At 37.4% G+C, this 18,525-nt stretch overlaps 2 protein-coding genes and 1 long non-coding RNA gene across 4 annotated transcripts in view; 2 read left to right on the top strand and 1 right to left on the bottom strand.

Moving 5' to 3' along the window:
- LOC107726475 (hemicentin-1-like) overlaps window positions 1-9,214 on the top strand; it is a 94,459-nt gene extending 85,245 nt beyond the window's left edge. The window contains exons 91-107 of the mRNA XM_016536070.1: window positions 988-1,158; window positions 1,690-1,860; window positions 2,600-2,770; window positions 3,096-3,242; window positions 3,475-3,612; window positions 3,700-3,821; window positions 3,933-4,170; window positions 4,575-4,637; window positions 4,752-4,871; window positions 4,972-5,106; window positions 5,258-5,371; window positions 5,469-5,594; window positions 5,814-5,942; window positions 6,803-7,165; window positions 8,178-8,297; window positions 8,439-8,565; window positions 8,652-9,214. Coding sequence (XP_016391556.1) covers window positions 988-1,158; window positions 1,690-1,860; window positions 2,600-2,770; window positions 3,096-3,242; window positions 3,475-3,612; window positions 3,700-3,821; window positions 3,933-4,170; window positions 4,575-4,637; window positions 4,752-4,871; window positions 4,972-5,106; window positions 5,258-5,371; window positions 5,469-5,594; window positions 5,814-5,942; window positions 6,803-7,165; window positions 8,178-8,297; window positions 8,439-8,565; window positions 8,652-9,018 — 2,822 coding nt within the window. The 3' untranslated portion in view covers window positions 9,019-9,214. The remainder of the gene's footprint in view (window positions 1-987; window positions 1,159-1,689; window positions 1,861-2,599; window positions 2,771-3,095; window positions 3,243-3,474; window positions 3,613-3,699; window positions 3,822-3,932; window positions 4,171-4,574; window positions 4,638-4,751; window positions 4,872-4,971; window positions 5,107-5,257; window positions 5,372-5,468; window positions 5,595-5,813; window positions 5,943-6,802; window positions 7,166-8,177; window positions 8,298-8,438; window positions 8,566-8,651) is intronic.
- Window positions 9,215-11,284: 2,070 nt separating this feature from the next.
- LOC107726491 (actin-related protein 2/3 complex subunit 5-like) lies at window positions 11,285-15,094 on the bottom strand. 2 transcript variants are annotated; one of them, XM_016536098.1, is made up of 5 exons: window positions 14,752-15,094; window positions 13,800-13,872; window positions 13,040-13,066; window positions 12,218-12,367; window positions 11,285-12,124 (listed from the first exon to the last, which is right to left on the bottom strand). In XM_016536098.1, exons 1-5 carry the CDS (start codon window positions 14,889-14,891, stop codon window positions 12,062-12,064), a joined length of 453 nt encoding a protein of 150 aa, XP_016391584.1. In that variant the 5' UTR covers window positions 14,892-15,094; the 3' UTR covers window positions 11,285-12,061. The 2 variants fall into 2 exon arrangements, with proteins under 2 accessions (XP_016391584.1, XP_016391583.1); XM_016536097.1 differs by lacking the exons at window positions 11,285-12,124; window positions 12,218-12,367 and adding an exon at window positions 12,699-12,796 and having other exon boundaries at window positions 12,890-13,066; window positions 14,752-15,092.
- A 1,873-nt stretch (window positions 15,095-16,967) lies between these two features.
- LOC107726433 (uncharacterized) overlaps window positions 16,968-18,525 on the top strand; it is a 4,599-nt gene continuing 3,041 nt past the window's right edge. The window contains exons 1-2 of the long non-coding RNA XR_001638269.1: window positions 16,968-17,020; window positions 17,107-17,198. This is a non-coding gene — a long non-coding RNA (uncharacterized LOC107726433). The remainder of the gene's footprint in view (window positions 17,021-17,106; window positions 17,199-18,525) is intronic.

Genomic DNA, 18,525 nt, shown 5'->3' with positions numbered 1-18,525 from the left:
TTATAGTACAGTTAGTAAAAGTTCTACAATACCAGGAAGGAAGATCGGGTTGTTGATGTTTGTCTGCCATTCTCAATCTGTCTGCACAGTGTGCGTGAACGCGCTGATGACGTATCCTGTCTGCGCGAACAGGGTGCGCAGAAGTAAGGCAAATACATAAGTTGACAGGCAGGTAGGAAAGCCAATTAAAACGCTCGGACCGAGCGTTTTGATTTGACGAAAATTTCTTGGTTCTATGCCTTCCACAGAATATATAAATACAGATAAATACACTTAGACCACTTAACTTAATGATTGCTATCGGGATGTGAAGAGACTTTAAACCAGCATAACAAAAAATGTTTCTGAAGACAATCACCTATTGCACCTTTAACTAGGATGAATAAATGCTTTAGAATAATTTTTCATTGGCAGTTTGTTAACTAATGGAGCCTTAAAGTGTGACTGAACAATTAAGGATCAAAACATTTTCAAACAATATCTAGGGCATGTTGTAGTCCAGATTAGAATGTAAAAAATTTATTAAGTCTAAGTATTTAATATTTGGCTTTGCGATGAACCCCATAGTGAATACAAAAATCTGAGTGGCTGTTTGAAACATTTAAATCCTGTTCAGAAACAGAAAGTAGTGAAGCTGCTTTGTTTACGGGGTTACCGGTGTAACGACTGCATTTCTGCTGTTCCATCAGCGCCATCTGCTGTCAGAGAGTGAATGTGGATTTTCATTCAGTGCAACTCCCGCCATGAGCTTTTCATCCGTGTTCGGCTTGTTTACATCAGAGTGTGCATGCGTGTTTGACGCAGCATACAGCGGTATTGTGCATAAATAATTATGTATGGTATTTTGAAGTGCCTACGATAACAATATCATGCATGTTCATTATCGTGATATATCGTATTACCGAATACCGGCACATGTCTACTTCATGATCAATCAAATCCTGGTTTAAAAAGCATTGGCTTATCTTTTCTTCCCATTTTCAACAGTGGATGGCAAGTGGTCATCCTGGGTAAGCTGGGGGGCATGTAGTGTGTCTTGTGGAGGCGGTACACGGCAAAGGACGCGTGTCTGTGCAAGCCCCGCCCCCCAACATGGGGGACGGCAGTGTGAGGGAAATTACATCCACGTTGATTTCTGCAACAATGAACCCTGTCCTAGTGAGTAAACACGTCACATATGTGACCTTGGACCACAAAACCAGTCTTAAGTGTCAATTTTTTGAAATTGAGATTTATACATCACCTGAAAGCTGAATAAATAAGCTTTCCATTGATGTATGGTTTGTTAGGATAGGACAATATTTGTCCTATTTGTTAGGATAGGACAAACAACTATTTGAAAATCTGGAATCTGAGGGTGCAAAAAAATCTAAATATTGAGAAAATTGCCTTTAAAGTTGTCAAAATGAAGTTCTTAGAAATGCATATTACCAATAAAAAATGAAGTTATGATATATTTACGGTAGGAAATTTACAAAATATCTTCATGGAACATGATCTTTACTTAATATCCTAATGATTTTTGGTATAAAAGAAAAATCAATAATTTTGACCCATACAATGTATTTTTGGCTATTGCTACAAATATACCCCAGCGACTTAAGACTGGTTTTGTGGTCCAGGGTCACATATGGTAAACACAGACACATAATAAAGAAAGCAGTAAGTACAAATAATCTCTCTTCATAGTTCATGGTAACTGGGGCCCATGGAACAGCTGGGGAAGTTGTAGCAGAACCTGCAACGGTGGTCAGATGCGTCGCTACAGAACATGTGACAATCCTCGACCAGCGAATGGAGGCAGAGCGTGCACTGGATCAGACTCGCAAATCCAAAAGTGCAACACAGCCAACTGCCCTGGTATAGCACTCTTACATACACTACAGTTCAAAAGTTTGAGGTCGGTGAGATTTTTTAAAAATGTTTTTGAAAGACGTCTCTCATGTTCTCTTATGACTGCATTAATTTGATAAAAAATACAGTAAAAAAGTAATATTGTGAAATAATAATATTATAATCTAAAATAACATCTATTTAAAAAATATATTCCTTGCATGGCAAAGCTATTTTAGCAGCCATTACTTCAGTCTTCAGTGTCACATGGTCCTTCAGAAATCATTCTAATCTTCTGATTTGGTTCTCAAGAAACATTTCTTATTATTATTATCAGTGTTGGAAACAGTTGTGCTGCTTAATATTTTTCTGGAAAGAGTGATACATTTTTTCAGGATTCTTTTATGAATAGAATATTTCAAAAGAAAATCATTTATTTGAAAGAGACATTTTTGTAACAGTGTCAAAGTTTTTACTGTCACTTTTGACCAATTTAATGCATCTTTGCCAAATAAAAATGTAACTTCTCAAAAAAACATCACTAACCCGAAACTTTTGAACAGTAGTGTATATTGGACAACGCACAAACACCCACACTTTCTAGTTCCTGTACATTAATAAATATACAAGCGATGCTACATAAATTTTAGGTTATTATTGACAAGATTATTTGATTAGAACTTGAATGGCATTATTTGGATACATTTTTACTGTAACTGATTACACACCTTTCTGTCTGTGTGTGTGTGTGTGTGTGTGTGAGAAGTTGATGGTAAGTGGGGCTCATGGGAGTCCTGGGGTGAATGTTCAGCATCCTGTGGAGGTGGAGAACGGACACGTGTCAGACTCTGTAACAATCCATCACCCAGCAACAATGGCCGCCCCTGCCCAGGAGACTCCACCCAGTTATCAAGATGTAATATACAGCCATGTCCAGGTACATTTACAGCTATGTATGGTTCTTAATCAAGACTTACATCAATAAATTTGGATTTAAATTTCATTTTTTATCAATTTTATTTATTTTTCTTTCTCTTTTTTTTTTGCTGTTAATTACTTTCAGAAAAATTATGACTCTTACCTATAAAATCAAATCAAATACAATACAGAACCCTTGTATTATTAGGCCTAGAATACAATGAGAGAACTTGACAACACACATTTTATACAACTATCCCCAACCACTGGTTAATGTCTGGCCTTGGTCTCAAGTAAACTACACAAGATATGATTGTCTAAACTTTTTCTTTTTTCTCTTCAAGGTGGCCCTCAGAAAGCCAGAGGAAGCATCATCGGGACCATTAATGATGTGGAGTTTGGCATTGCCATCCTCAATGCCTCCATCTCCAGCAGTCCCACTGGAGGGAGAGTTATACAGGCCACCATCACTAACATACCCAGGAGTCTTGGTCAGTCTCTGCTTCTGAGTTTTTGTTATGAGCAGCAATGCATCATATTTACTATTCCAAAATGTTATAAATATACTGTACAGTATTTGTCAGTATATCAATTATTTTGTTGTGTGGCAATGTTATAATAGTTCTAAGACTATTCAGTAGTTTTAAGACTATTTATCAAGAACTAGAAAGAAAACTGTAATTTGAGTTTTTGTGCTTGTATATGTTCTGCTAAACCATCCAGGCCCTGCTATGAGGAAGTTGATCTCCATCCTGAACCCCATATACTGGACCACAGCACAGGAGCTGAGTGAAGCTGTCAATGGTTACACTCTCACTGATGGCATCTTCAGACGTGAGACTCAGGTGGAGTTTGCCACAGGTACGAGGCGTCACATTGATGTATAGAGATCCTTAAAAACTTTTCCTCAAAGTTTTCCTCATTTCATTTGTATTTTGTTGGCTATAGGAGAAATTCTCAGAATGACCCATGTGGCACGAGGGCTGGACTCAGATGGAGTACTTCTGCTGGACATTGTAGTAAATGGGCATATCCTGCAACTTCCATCCAATGCAGACATCAGTCTTAAGGTAGAACCTCCATCACTGAATTCATTGACTGTTATTTCTTTTTATACTTGAAAATATGATGTTACACAGTATAAACTTTTATCACATTAAAATATATTTTTTAAACTCCAGGACTACACTGAAGACTACATCCAGACTGGCCCTGGTCAGCTATATGCTCTGTCCACACGAATGTTCAGTATAGACAGGGTGAGCGTGCCTTACTCCTGGAATCATACTATCACATACAGATCCTCCAAAGGAAAGATGCCCTATCTGGTGCAGACTCTCCACGCCTCAGCTATCAGCGCTCTGTACCGTCCACTAGAAGAGATGCTGGAGTTTGCCATCCATGCCACCATTGCTAAAGGTACAATACACATACAGTCTGCATTAGGTAAAAAATCATCAGGTATGATTGATGTATCAGTCACTGATATTATATTTTATTAAAAATGGTATTGGAAGCAGATATCATGGCCTATTTTTTTTTTTTTCAAAAAAATAAAATAAATATATATATATATATATATATATATAAATAAAATACAATGCATTTTCAATGCCAAGTTTAAAAAATACTAATGTTTTAATGCCTGGTTTAAAATTTTATTAAATTTAATGCAAACATCATATGCATCCCTAAACCTGATTAACAAATTGTAGCATATCATTATGATTTAATTACTTATTCAGTTCAAACTGTTATATTTAATAGTTTAAATGAGTTTTAAAACCTATCCCTCTCCAATTATGATGTATTTTCATCCTCAGGAGAGCGCAGTAATCAGTGTCCCAGTGGTTTTCAACTGGACCCTGCTGGGCCATATTGTTCAGGTACAGTCAGACCGTATTTAATGCTTTTACTGTGATAGAGATAATAGTATTCATTTGTGAATATACAAAGAGTTTCATTGATGAGATTCTGTGCTTGTCCCTTTGCTGATGAAGATGAGAACGAGTGTGTGGAGAGAAACCCCTGCTCACATGCCTGTCACAATGCTGTAGGCATGTACTACTGTTCCTGTCCCAGAGGACTAACCATCTCAGCTGATGGTAGAACATGCCAGGGTACAACAGTTTAAAAAAGTTTACCTTTGAATGGTAGTGTATGATATTGATATTTCTGAAATCTCAACTGAGCAACTGCTTTCATTTATGTTTACCCTAGATATTGATGAGTGTTCATTGGGTGGTCACATGTGCCATAATGGACAAGACTGTGAGAACACCATTGGCTCCTATCGCTGTGTGATGCGCTGTGGGCGGGGCTTTAGGAGGACAGCAGATGGGCTGAGCTGCTCGGGTGCACAGTTTTTCCTAGTTTTATAAGTTTATGTTTGTATATGGTTGACGTGTGTATTTTTATATGGCATACTGTAATTTATATTAATGCTCTATTCATCATTATCTTCATTCTAGAATACATCTGAATTGCTTTAATCTTGCTTTTGCAGATGTGAACGAGTGTCAGGAATCCAACCCCTGCCATCAGCACTGTCTAAACACCATTGGCAGCTTCCGCTGTACTTGTGAGCCGGGGTACCAACTAAGGAATCGACGCTGTATTGGTATGTTTAAAACCTGTCTCATGACATATTGCTCAGTCTTGCTGGGTTGGTAAAAATATGCAACTGTGCAACTAAAGGGCTGCTTGTTTCTCCTCAGACATAAACGAATGCAAACAGAGAGTGTGTCGCTCAGATCAGCAGTGTAAAAACACACGTGGAGGATACACTTGCATTGACCTCTGTCCTACTGGCATGACCAAAGGAGGCAATGGCACATGCATAGGTTTGTAATGTTGTTGCTTATGTTTTGGGCCGAGGACTATTGTGTTGCACAGTAAAATATTTAATACATTTATTATATAATTATAATTTTGTTTTATTAAAATTACATTATGTATATATAAATCTAATTTATTAAACAACTTTTGTTTTTTTATTTATACATTTATTGTTAATAATTGGCTTTTGATCAAAGATTAATACATTTTTGTTCTGCTTACAGACATTGATGAATGCCATGACGGCACACATCAGTGCAGGTATAATCAGATCTGTGAAAACACAAGAGGTAGCTACCACTGCACCTGTCCAAGGGGCTACCGCTCTCAGGGTGTGGGCCGCCCCTGCCTTGGTACGTAGTCTAATTCCCCCACACCTAACTCTAATCCTCTCCCAACATCCCAGGCTGTTCTCATGCCAAACACCAACCTGCATCCCTGCCTTCATTTTCATCTCCTTCACTCTTTTGTTACATTTCTGTGAACCAACCCTCACCTAAACAGCATTCAGAACCTGTGATGTCACTTCCTTCCACACAGCTTGGTTATGTTGCCACAGTGCTATTAAACTAACCAACATATAACCCTAAACATACATATAACATAAACAAGTAACTGATACCCAATCAAGGATCTAAGTCTTTGTATGTCTACATATGTAATTGTCAGTAAGGTGTTGCAAGTTTTTTGCAGTATTACAGCGGTAAGTAGGTTCACTCTTAAAGCAAGGCCAGCACGACTATGTCCTTCCTCTATCTGTGTCTTTAATCTTACCCTTCAACCTTCTGCTTGGGATTCTCCCCTGAAGTGCTCTGCTTTGGCACTTCTTAATTTTTGCTGAATGTCCTCTAGTGACATTCAGTTGGGATTAAAAGTGCCATTTTGGCATTCAGAGTTTTTCTTCAGTTCTCAGTTGTTCCCATTAAGTTTCAGTACTGACAATGAATCACAGAGTTAACTGAATTTAATTAATAGAAATGATGCTCCTTGTGAGGAATCATTAAATACACTGAATATTTTACAACAAAAATACAAGAATATGTATTTTTGCATGAGAAACATGCTTTTGAGGGATAGCTACTCATGTCCAGTATTTTTTCTCATCCCCTTCTTTTTCATTTTCTTCTTTTGATCTTTAAACTATATTTCCTTTATTTTCCCTCTTTGTTTCCCCTATTTCTTTTTCTCTGTGTTGGCCTTGCTGTGAGAGCAGATATAAACGAGTGCGAGCTGGTACCAGTGCCCTGTGCCTATCAGTGCGTGAACAGCCCTGGCAGCTACAAGTGCCTGTGCCCACCGGGGCTCCACCTGCTGGGCGATGGCAAGTCCTGTGCCGGACTAGAGCGCTTGCCCAGCTATGAAAGTTTCTCATATGGGTATAGAACATCCCAGTCCTCTTCTGATCGGAGCTCCTACCAGCAGCGCTACCATAGCCTGACCTCCCAGAGTTTCCACTCATATGTCCCCATTGGGGGGCATCACATGGCCAACAGACCGAACAATGCACCTCCACGCAGTCGTAGGAATACTAATACATGCCGCCCTGGTTTTCAGGCAAACAATGGCCAGTGCTTAGGTAACTTCAAGAGCAACTGTTGAGCTGTAGAATTTGGGTTTCATGTCATATGCAAGGTCAGATGTATATGTATACAGTACTCTTGCTCCTAAAAGATTAGAGTATTGAAAACCGCTGCTATTACACTGATAAACTAATGGATTATATATATGTATATATATATATATATATAGTATATATTTTTTATGGATTATATATATTTATATTTTTATAATACTATATGAAAACAGTGCCATAAGTGCCAGAACAATTCAGGAGAAAGTAGCATTTTGAATCAAAATGGAGGAAATTCAGGTAGTAGTTTTGATGTATTATATAAATATGTGAAATTAAGTAATTTAGAAGATATGTACTTGGTACATATGATGGAAAAAAAAAAAAAATATATATATTTTTAAAGCAGGGAGATGGGATTGAAAACTACGGAGCTCCCAAGGGGACATAGCCATGAAAACGTGAGATGTGAGGGGAAAAAAAATTTCATTGTTTTTGTGTCCACTTGACAAAGTTTCGCATTCTCCTGAGAAGCTTTGCATTCACTTGCAAAGAATACAAAAGTTTGTCTAAGCAAATGCAAAGTTTCTTGAACTTGAGACCAAACATATACTTTCTTAGAGAAACGCAAAAGTTTTAAAAGTGAACAAAGGGAACACAAAAATTTCTTCCAGTTCCATCAACTTCCCTTTAGTGGCTCCATAGAACACAATGAGTTGCATCAAGCATTTTAGAAAAAGGAATATAGTAAAAGCAATAATTTATTATTTTAAATTTAACTTTTTTTTATTGTATATATACCCATTCAGACATAAGAGTAATGAATTGGTGCATGCAAATTGGCAGTTGTCCTGATTAATGTTTCATTTTAAAAGTTATTTTATAGTATATACTCATTTCTTAATGTCAATATGTTTGATGTCCTTTTAATCATATCAGTGGTAAGACATGAACACACACAAATGGCACCATTTCCAGATAATATTGAATTACTTACTTACCTGTCTTGTGTTTTTAGATATTAATGAGTGTGAACAGAGGGATACATGTCAACACGAATGTATGAACACACCAGGCAGCCATAGGTGTTTGTGTCCCAGCGGCTATCGCCTTATGACCAATGGCAAAACCTGCCAAGGTAAGAAAATTAAGACATTCAATAAGAAACACACACACACAATACATATGTTAACTTCTCTAGAGAGTGACTTAAAAAAATCTAAATATACTAAGTTTAAGAGGTTTGTGCATTGCTCACTTTTGGTCTTTGTATGAATAGACATAGATGAATGCCTGGAGCAGAACATTCAGTGTGGTGCAAACCGGATGTGTTTCAACATGAGAGGGAGTTACCAGTGCATCGACACACCTTGCCCTCCCAACTATCAGAGAGATCCAGCCACAGGGTGAGACTGACACTCTTTTCTGAGCAATTTTCTACTTTTGTTTAGTTGATTGTTCAAAATAAAGTGAGTTCTGCCTTTCTTCTCAGGTTCTGCCTGAAGAATTGTCTGCCCAATGATCTGGAGTGTGCCCTGAGCCCGTATGCACTGGAGTACAAACTGCTGTCCCTGCCCTTCGGCATCGCCGCCAATCAGGACCTGATACGGCTGGTTGCCTACACCCAGGATGGAGTCGTCCACCCACGCACTTCCTTCTTAGTGGTCGATGAGGACACGACTCTACCCTTCGCCCTCCGGGACGAAAACCTCAAAGGTGTTCTGTTCACCACCCGGCCACTGCGCGAACCTCACACGTACCGCATGAAGGTGCGAGCCCTGTCTTACAGCGCTGACGGAGGCATAGAATACCAGACCACCTTTATTGTCTACATCGCTGTCTCAGCTTATCCCTACTGAGCACTTTACTACATCCAACAGCCTATGAAGAGAGGGAATGATCAGAGGTTGCGCTAAACAAAAGAAATCCGTCATTTGATGAGTTTTGAGTTTTGAACATAATGCTTTCCGTCATTTTGACAGATAAAAAAAAAAGAAATCTAGTTTCCTAAATTTCCCTATGCTAGAAATATTCCCACAGGAAGGGTTTCTAAATTGGATTAGATGTGCAGAAAAGGGGAGACGACAAGGTTTTAAAGCACCTCTGTGAAAATAAACCAGGAGAGAGATGTGAGAGAGGATTTGGGGAGATTGCAAGTGTTGCAATCTCCCCAAGAGATTGCAAGTGTTGTCCGTTTCACATTTTGGAAGCAAAAGAAAAGGCCGAAAAGGTAAGACTAAAAAAGCTCTTGGCACAGAAGTTCCTGTAATATTGGTGTTGTCAAAAAAAATATCATCTGTATCAATAATTTACTGACAGATAAAAATAGAGCATGACGGAAAGTTTGCAATCCATCCGGATAAACTCTTTTATAGCGCAACCTCTGAGAATGGTGCAGTTTTTGTACATGTGTGACTGAGACATATTGGTCTTTGTGTTAGTGTGTATGTGTGAGTGCAGATCCACCACTTGAAGAGATTTTCACAGGTCACGTTGACATGTAAAAGGCCTTTTAGGCTGGAAGAGCTGAGTTGCGGAGTCCTGCAGACAGACAACGCTGCTCTCTGAGGTTCAGACTTCAAGACAGACTTCACGTAAAACCAGTTTTAAGACCGCTGGCAGGTTAGTGGTTTGGTCGCAAGAATCCTTCATCAGAATGTACAGCAGGACTATGGGTGGTTTAATAGAATACATTTGCATATACGTCTACCTATTAACTTATTGAGAATTGCTTGAATATATGAAAGAAACTCAATTCCCTCCATTGCTTTCTATGAAATGAGATGGGGAAGATTTTATTGGTTTAAATTTTGTGCTTTTAACATAATGATGAGGTTTGGGTTTGAGCCACATCTGCAGTAAAAATGAAAAGGATGTCCACCTCAGGTAAGCACTACCTTTACTCTAGAAGAGAGTATTGTCAATCAGTTATGCACATAATAGCAATGTTTCATTATCATTACAGGTTCATAGACATTTGGAGTATTTTTTGTAACTGTGTCAGTAATCAAGGTGTATTCTATTTTATGTATATAAGTGTTTTTTTTTTTTTTGTAATACCATGTTGTATTCCCTTTTTAAAAAAAAAACAAAATAAATTGTACAATTCATTCATTATGATACATTCACTTCAGAGCTGCATACACTACTTTTAAAAAGTTTGGGATTAGTCAGTGTTTTTTTTTTTTTTGAAAGTGACAGTAAAGACAATGTTACAAAAGATTTTTAGATAAATGTTGTTTTAAACCTATTATTCATCAAGGAATCCTGGAAAATTGTATCACGGTTTCTACAAAAAATATTAAGAAACAACATTGATTATAATAAATGTTTCTTGAGCACCAAATCAGCATATTAGAATGATTTCTAAATGATCCTGTGACACCGAAGACTTTAATAGCTGCTGAAAGCCCTGACATCACAGGAATACATTACATTTTAAAATATATTAAAATAGAAAATGGTCATTTTAAATTGTAATATTTCACAATATTGCAGTTTTTTTACTGTATTTCTGATCACGTAAATGCAGCCTCAGTGAGCATAAGAGATTTCTTTAAAAAAGTTAAAAAAAAAAAATAATTTTAAGTTTAAAAAATGTAACATGACCCCAAACTTTTGAATGGTAGTGTATATTGGAGGCAGTAGTGTAGGTTAAATACTATTTCACTGACAATGTCAGTTACCAGAGAAAATAGTTTTGACCCAAGATTTGTAAAAAAACAGTAACCAAACCAAAGTTGAAATCTGTAGTCCAACGTTTTCACAGCACATGCTGTGAAAAGAGCTTTCATCATAATATTCCTACATATATAAATTCAAAATATAAAAGTCAAGTCCTTAAGAGTATATTTAACATTTTATTATTCAATCAGTCACAAAAGCACAAACATAAAAAAGGAATATTTTGTAAGGCAGTCATTATACCGGTTTGGTTTATTGAGTGTTTGCACTTTGTCTTTCTGTATTACTGCATTGTAGAGACAGGTCCCTGTGATCAGACGATACGTCTCAGATCAGACTGGATCAGTAATGATCTGCTTTGAGGCAGTATTTAACACGATTGGCTTAAAAACGCCTCCTGACGCACACTGGATACAGTCATATGCATTGTGACACACACAATAACAATGGTCCACAGCAAGAAGTGCTTTGGAATGTTGACACAGATACATTAAGACAGGACATTAATACTTTATAACAGCATTAGTGAAAGTCACAATTACTGAGATGGCTCTATCTGCCAAGAAAATCAAATAGATGTTTCAGATTATGCATAAGGTAGGCATTGCAACTTAATGTCTTATAGGAGCATTTAAGCCAGTGCGCTTTGGTTATGAAAAAATAAATACTATGGGATAACGCCTGGTGATGTAGAACAAATGAGAAGAGGTCAGTGATGGAAAGGTTTAATGCACCGGAGAGTATTATTCATAATCCGACACAGTCACTGTGGAAAGACGTAGTGCCAGTAAGACACTCAGACCAATTTGTGTCTATTCATTTTAAGCCATTCACCCATGCAGATTAAAATAACAGGTTACATTTCTCTCAAAGAAGAATGACTATTAATAATAAAACGTTATAATAAACTTAAGCAAGATTTTATAAAACTCTAACAAGTCTCTTGTATTCAGATTGCTGAATACAATACAGAAGAGCGTAGAAAAGTATTCCTTAGAGAAGCTACGATAAATGTAGCATACGACTGATGGCACGGTTATGCGTTTTCAACTATGTGAGTTAAGAGTGATATAACAGAAGAGGGTAAAATGCATGGAAATCAGATGAGAGGTCCTCTTCAGCACCCTGTGGAAAGTCATCACTTTGTTCTGAGTGTCTCAGCAGGATTTCCCACTGCTGAGTTGTGTTTTTCTGTGCGCTATGCTAACCCGCTGCAGTTTACACTGTTTTCCTGGCTGTTAGGACCCTCACGATGCAGCCCACTCCACCTGCAGAAAGAGCCTGAGGAGAATACAGAGCAAGAATTTAACTACTGACCTCACACATGCTTTGCTGTTAGAACATTGCTATTACACTGCTACTTTTTAACCCTACCTTTTCATGCCACTGCAGCAGGACAGTGCTGCTGTTCTCGGACGGCTGCTCGAACCCCTTGTAGATGTATTTCATGAGCAGATCTACTCCATTTTTATCCAGAGACTGAACTCCCTTCTCTATGTCAGTGCTCTTAAAGGAGCTGAGCACCTTCAGCACCAACCTACATCCAGAATGTCAGAAAAATGCAAGTATAATCCAACTATATGAAGTTTTGTGTATTTCTGCGACTTTGAAACCCACTACAGTTAAGTGAGTGGAACTCCATGTCGTTATTACAGTGGATAGCTGTGTGCATTTATTTATTGCTGTCCTTTTTGTAGAATTTCGTACTTGCATTGCTTACCAAACTTACAGTGTCCCAGAACAGTGTGAAATTATTAGAAATCAGTGTAGCATAAGAATGATTTTGAGATTTTTTTCAAGGCTTAAAACTTGCACTTTAACAGAGAAGTTAGCTGCATGTTTACAGGTGTGTGTTGTGTTTTTCTGTGCGCTATGCTAACCTACTGCAGTTTACACTGTTTTCCTGGCTGTTAGGACCCTCACGATGCAGCCCACTCCACCTGCAGAAAGAGCCTGAGGAGAATACAGAGCAAGAATTTAACTACTGACCTCACACATGCTTTGCTGTTAGAACATTGCTATTACACTGCTACTTTTTAACCCTACCTTTTCATGCCACTGCAGCAGGACAGTGCTGCTGTTCTCGGACGGCTGCTCGAACCCCTTGTAGATGTATTTCATGAGCAGATCTACTCCATTTTTATCCAGAGACTGAACTCCCTTCTCTATGTCAGTGCTCTTAAAGGAGCTGAGCACCTTCAGCACTAGACCTTCAGCACGATCCTACATCCAGAATGTCAGAAAAATGCAAGTATAATCCAACTATATGAAGTTTTGTGTATTTCTGCGACTTTGAAACCCACTACAGTTAAGTGAGTGGAACTCCATGTCGTTATTACAGTGGATAGCTGTGCATGTGCATTTATTGCTGTCCTTTTTGTAGAATTTCGTACTTGCATTGCTTACCAAACTTACAGTGTCCCAGAACAGTGTGAAATTATTAGAAATCAGTGTAGCATAAGAATGATTTTGAGATTTTTTTCAAGGCTTAAAACTTGCACTTTAACAGAGAAGTTAGCTGCATGTTTACAGGTGTTTGTCTGCACAGCGTGCGTGAACGCGCTGATGACGTATCCTGTCTGCGCGAACAGGGTGTGCAGAGGTATGCTAATACATATGTTGACAGGCAGGTAGGAAAGCATATTAAAACGCTTGGACCGGGCGTTTTGATTGGACGAACATTTCTTGATCCTACGCCTTCCACAGAATATATAAATACAGACAAATACATTTAGACCACTTAACTTAATGATTGCTATCAGGATGTGAAGAGACTTTCAACCAGCATAACAAAAAATGTTTCTGAAGACAATCACCTATTGCACCTTTAATGTGCAACAATGCAACATTTTCTATACAATTTTATATCCAAAATTATGTTGAATCTGACAACAAAATGCTACGATTTTATATGACATCGGAGGAAGATCTTAGGAAAAAAGGTGGCATGACTCACCTTGACGTTCTGATTCTTTGTGTTGATTGGTGGGTTTTTTAATACTGCCTGCAGGGCACCCATACGGTTCCCTTTGAAGAGTGGAGTTAAGAAAAACACCAACACAATTTAAATATCTATGCATGCATGAATACATGTGGCTTTACAATATCCAAATGCTGTGGACATGCTGCATTTGAGGAAAAGGGGGAGGGGGAGTTAAAAACAGGAAATAAGGCCTTGGGTACTCCAAAATTGACATATAAGGACATGAATTCAACTTCCTTATACTAAATACTGCATCAGTTTCAAATGACAGAAGAACCTAATATTTATAAACTCCACAGTTTGAAACTAATATGTTGTAGTATCTTTTTCAGAAACAGTTTTGTTAAAAAGAATGTCTGGAATGTTAAGGCATGCCAGGACTTTATAGAGATGTGAATATGAGCTAATACATGTTCATAATGCAGCACGAGAGGACATTGAAACTTAAGTATGTTTGTGACGATTCTCGCTTCACTTATAAAGGTAAAAACGGATCTATAGACAACGCTATCAATATTGCATGTCACCTGATCGGTGCCTGTGCAGTAAAATAAATGTAAATGAGTACAATTGTGCAGAGAACCCAGTTCTGTCTGTGTGGAGTCTTTGATGTACAGAAATCTGCAGGCCAGCTGGTGTATCAGGCAACTCATGAATTATGAGAAGCAAATCAGTGCATATAAATGTTGACGTAAAACAAAATTAAATCGACTTTCCTTCTACTGTTAAAAACTTTTTGCTGCAATTATTTATGCACTTTTTTTTCAGCAAAATATTTAATTGGCTGTATTATATCCATTACTGATGTAATAATTACCCACTCAAAGATAAAGCACACGAAGATTATTTATATGAGCTGGTGCCAGTGAAAATGCAAGACTATTACAGATCATGTACATGTTGGTCGGTGAATAAAGAAGGATATTGTCTGATGAGAGAATCCACCTCTGCCTCATCTGGACCCAGCTGGTTTTCTCCTCCCTCTTCCTCGTCTACAAACTTGTTCTCGTCGTATTCATCCACATCCACTTTACGGAAACGATCGGACACCGTATTCTTTGACATGATGAAGGCTATTTATTCCCCGTCTGATGTACAGCTAAACGCTATGTTTCGCATGAACACAATCTTAACAGTCCTCTATGCTAAACCAGCCTGGCGACTCCTGCAGCCTAGTCAGTGGTGGATTCCATAACTTCCGCATAGCGAGCCCTCTATCGGGAACACCGGTGAACTGAAGCGCTCTAATTCATAATCCAGTGATTCTCAACCACTAGGGGACCTCAGCAAACGTCCAATGGGTCTGCAAGACGATTTAAAATTGTTTAAACTAAATTACTTATAACTAAATAAACTCAAGTGTCCAACATGTAAATTAAATGTCATTCTTATTTTGATTTGCCCACAAACATCGGTTGATAAAACACAGTTCTTAATCTCTGGAGTGACAAATTTAATTGTGGTTGTGGCTATTTGCACTTTTCATTTCACTTTTCGTTATAAACGAGGGACCTTTTTAGATAAAAAAAAAAAAAAAAAAAAAAAAAAAAAAGCATCTACTAATGAATAAATAAAAAGTTCGACAATCAAAATCTTTTCTGCTCCGTCCATAAATTAAAATAATAATATTAAAATGTATTATAATTTTAAATTATAATAATATTACTTACATTAAAATTTGTATAAAAGTTGGTCTGCCTATTAATCAAAGACTAGATGTAATGTGATAGATAGACTATTTTAATATGCAGACGGTAGAGGGCGACAGAACACTTTCATTTGCTGTTTTAAAAGGTTTGGCGTTTTTCACGCTTGAATGTTAACCCATTCGAAACCGGGGGTAATCGTAATCTAGGTCATTGTGTTGCATGTTTCACTGCTGCTCAGTTAGTAATTAATCCTGGTTTCGAGATTCCACACTGTAAACGTAAACTCTGGGTTAATGTTCTTATTTGCATATTTACTATTAGGTCAATAATATTCAGTGGATGAATACGGCTCCATACCTGATTGGCATATGTTTGTTACAAACATATTACAAAAACCAGAATACAATAAATAAAAAAACTATATTAAAAAAAAAACGAAAAAAAAACAACAACACTACTTCAAATTATGAAGACATATTTGATTATCCAATAACCACCCGTTTACCGATTCAGAAAAAGGAGCAAGAGATGTAATATTTCTTAATTCTATGGGTATAGTATTCCAAGTATGTACTGCTCTATAAGAAAATACTGATTGCCCATTTTAGTTTTACTTTCCTTATATAACTGTTTATAATTTTTTGAGCTTCAGTCATAAAAGATGTACAATTTTGATCTACACCCTCATATGTTAAATATGCGTCCCAGTCTATTTTTTTAATTGTTTTTTCAAGACTATCCAACTGACTTTTAGGTATTTTATATTTTTCTACCTTCTTTTCAGATATTAAATTAAATCTGGTTTTAATGAGCTTTCTTACAATCAAAATCATATTATGATCGGATAGTCCAGTTACAAGATAGCATTTTTTTTTCCTTCTTGGTCTATTTGTAAAAGCCAGATCAATACATGTTTCTAAATATCTAGCCTGGTTGACCCTTCAATAATCTGTTTAAAATCATAATGACCAGTTAAAGTTTTTAATTTCTTCCTTTGTAATTTATCCTTCCAATTTACATTAAAATCTCCTAATAAAATTATCTCCTTATTTGTATTACATTTTTTGATAAGGGCATCCAATTTTTCATAAAATACAGCCTTAGCAGATGGCGGTCTATAAATTCCAATTACAACAAATGACATTCGCTCAGACAATATTAATTTAAGACCAATACATTCTATCTCGTTCATACAAGACCACTGAAATTGCTCACATTTTATACTATCCTTAACATAAAATAGCACACCTCCAACCCTTCCCATCTATTCGATCTCGTCTAACATTTGATAACCCATCACATTTTCTGTATACTGAGCTTGATTCATTTCCATACACGGTCGTACCGAATTGACTACAAGTGCCACAACATAGAACATAGTCCATAAAATAATCTTACTTCGAAAAAAGTGGCTATGAACGAAGCAATTTTTAGGAAACTGTTGGCTTGATAGCAGCGAGCCAGCACCTGCCCTACCTCTCACTGCTGCCGACGCCATTTTTGTGCCCTGACGCCATGTGATGTGACCTGTTTTAATAACTGCAGGTCCGTTTGAAAATATCGCCAAGTTCACTTTGGTAGTATTAAGTCTTATGAGACTTAAATGAATAATAATAATATCTATTTTACAGTGCAGTTCATCGGCATTTTTAACTGTTTCAGTTTTGAATGCTAAACAGCGCGAACGTTTCTGCAGCTGTAGACAGCATGGATATTTAGTGAGGTAAGTTCTGAGGCAGTTTATTATTGGTTGTCTGTTGCTAAAGAACTTTTTTTTTAACATTCTGGCATCACAATTCACACTGTAATTGACACAAAGCAGTGTGGGCTCCTTTCAACATTACAAGTGTGAAAAGTTGCTTAACCCAAGGGTTAAAACTTTATCGATCTGCCAGGGGCGATTCTAGGATTTTCATTTTAGGGGGGCCTCAGCCTCCAGTGAGAGAATAATAATAATAATAGCCTAATAATATATATATATATTAAAAATGTTTGATTAATAGAGGTCGTAGGCTATACTAAACTTATTGCTATAGCCCCCCTAAAAATGTCCTAGCGACGCCCATGTGATCTGCAATGTTGGACAGCACACAATAGGTTAAAAAAGCTTTTGAAGACTCACTTATCCGTACGGGACTGTTAATCTTTACAAAGAGTTTAAAGACATGGGCAATTCAATGTGTCGTGTTTTTTTATTATATTCAGTGCAGGTGACACAAGGACGTAATGTGTTTGTGATGCAATAACTGTGTAGGCTGGATGTTTAAAATGGGAGCCTCATACTTTGCATAACAAACCTCCTGTGACATACACAAGGCATTCCTTAAAGGGATAGTTCATCCAAAAATTAAAATTTGATATTTATCTGCTTACCCCCAGGGTATCCACGATGTAGGTGACTTTGTTTCTTCAGTAGAACACAAACAAAGATTTTTAACTCAAACCGTTGCAGTCTGTCAGTCATATAATGGAAGTGAATGGGAATCACGGCTTTGAGAGTCAAAAAAACATACACAAACAAAACCAAATTAAACCCTGCGGCTCGTGACGATACACTGATATGTAAAGACACGAAACGATCGGTCTATGCAAGAAACTGAACACAAAAAAACACACAAACAAAACCAAATTAACCCCTGCGGCTCGTGACGATACATTGATGTGTAAAGACACAAACGATCGGTCTGTGCAAGAAGCTGAACAGTATTTATATCGTTTTTTACCTCTGATTCACTGCAATGTCCGAACCATCCTGAACACATTCTCAACAGCAGGCACATGAGGCATCTTCTTCTTCTCCTTGCTTTACGGCGGATCGCAGACTTATAAGTGCATTACTGCCACCTATCTTTCAAATGGACCACTGACACTCTATCTACAAGCTCAATTAGGCGTGTCAATGGTCCATTTGAGAGATAGGTGGCAGTAATGCACTTATTAGTCTGCGATCCGCTGTAAAGCAAGAGGAAGAAGAAGATGCGTCATGCGCCGGCTGTTGAGAACGCGCTCAGGACAGTTCGGACATTGCGGTGAATCAGAGGTAAAAAAAC

The sequence above is a fragment of the Sinocyclocheilus rhinocerous genome, unplaced genomic scaffold (genome assembly GCF_001515625.1).
Source record: "Sinocyclocheilus rhinocerous isolate Xijiao unplaced genomic scaffold, SAMN03320098_v1.1 scaffold605, whole genome shotgun sequence".
NCBI classification, from domain to species: domain Eukaryota; kingdom Metazoa; phylum Chordata; class Actinopteri; order Cypriniformes; family Cyprinidae; genus Sinocyclocheilus; species Sinocyclocheilus rhinocerous.
Note: the sequence above shows the minus strand (reverse complement) of the source record. Positions and strands in the feature narration are given on the sequence as shown.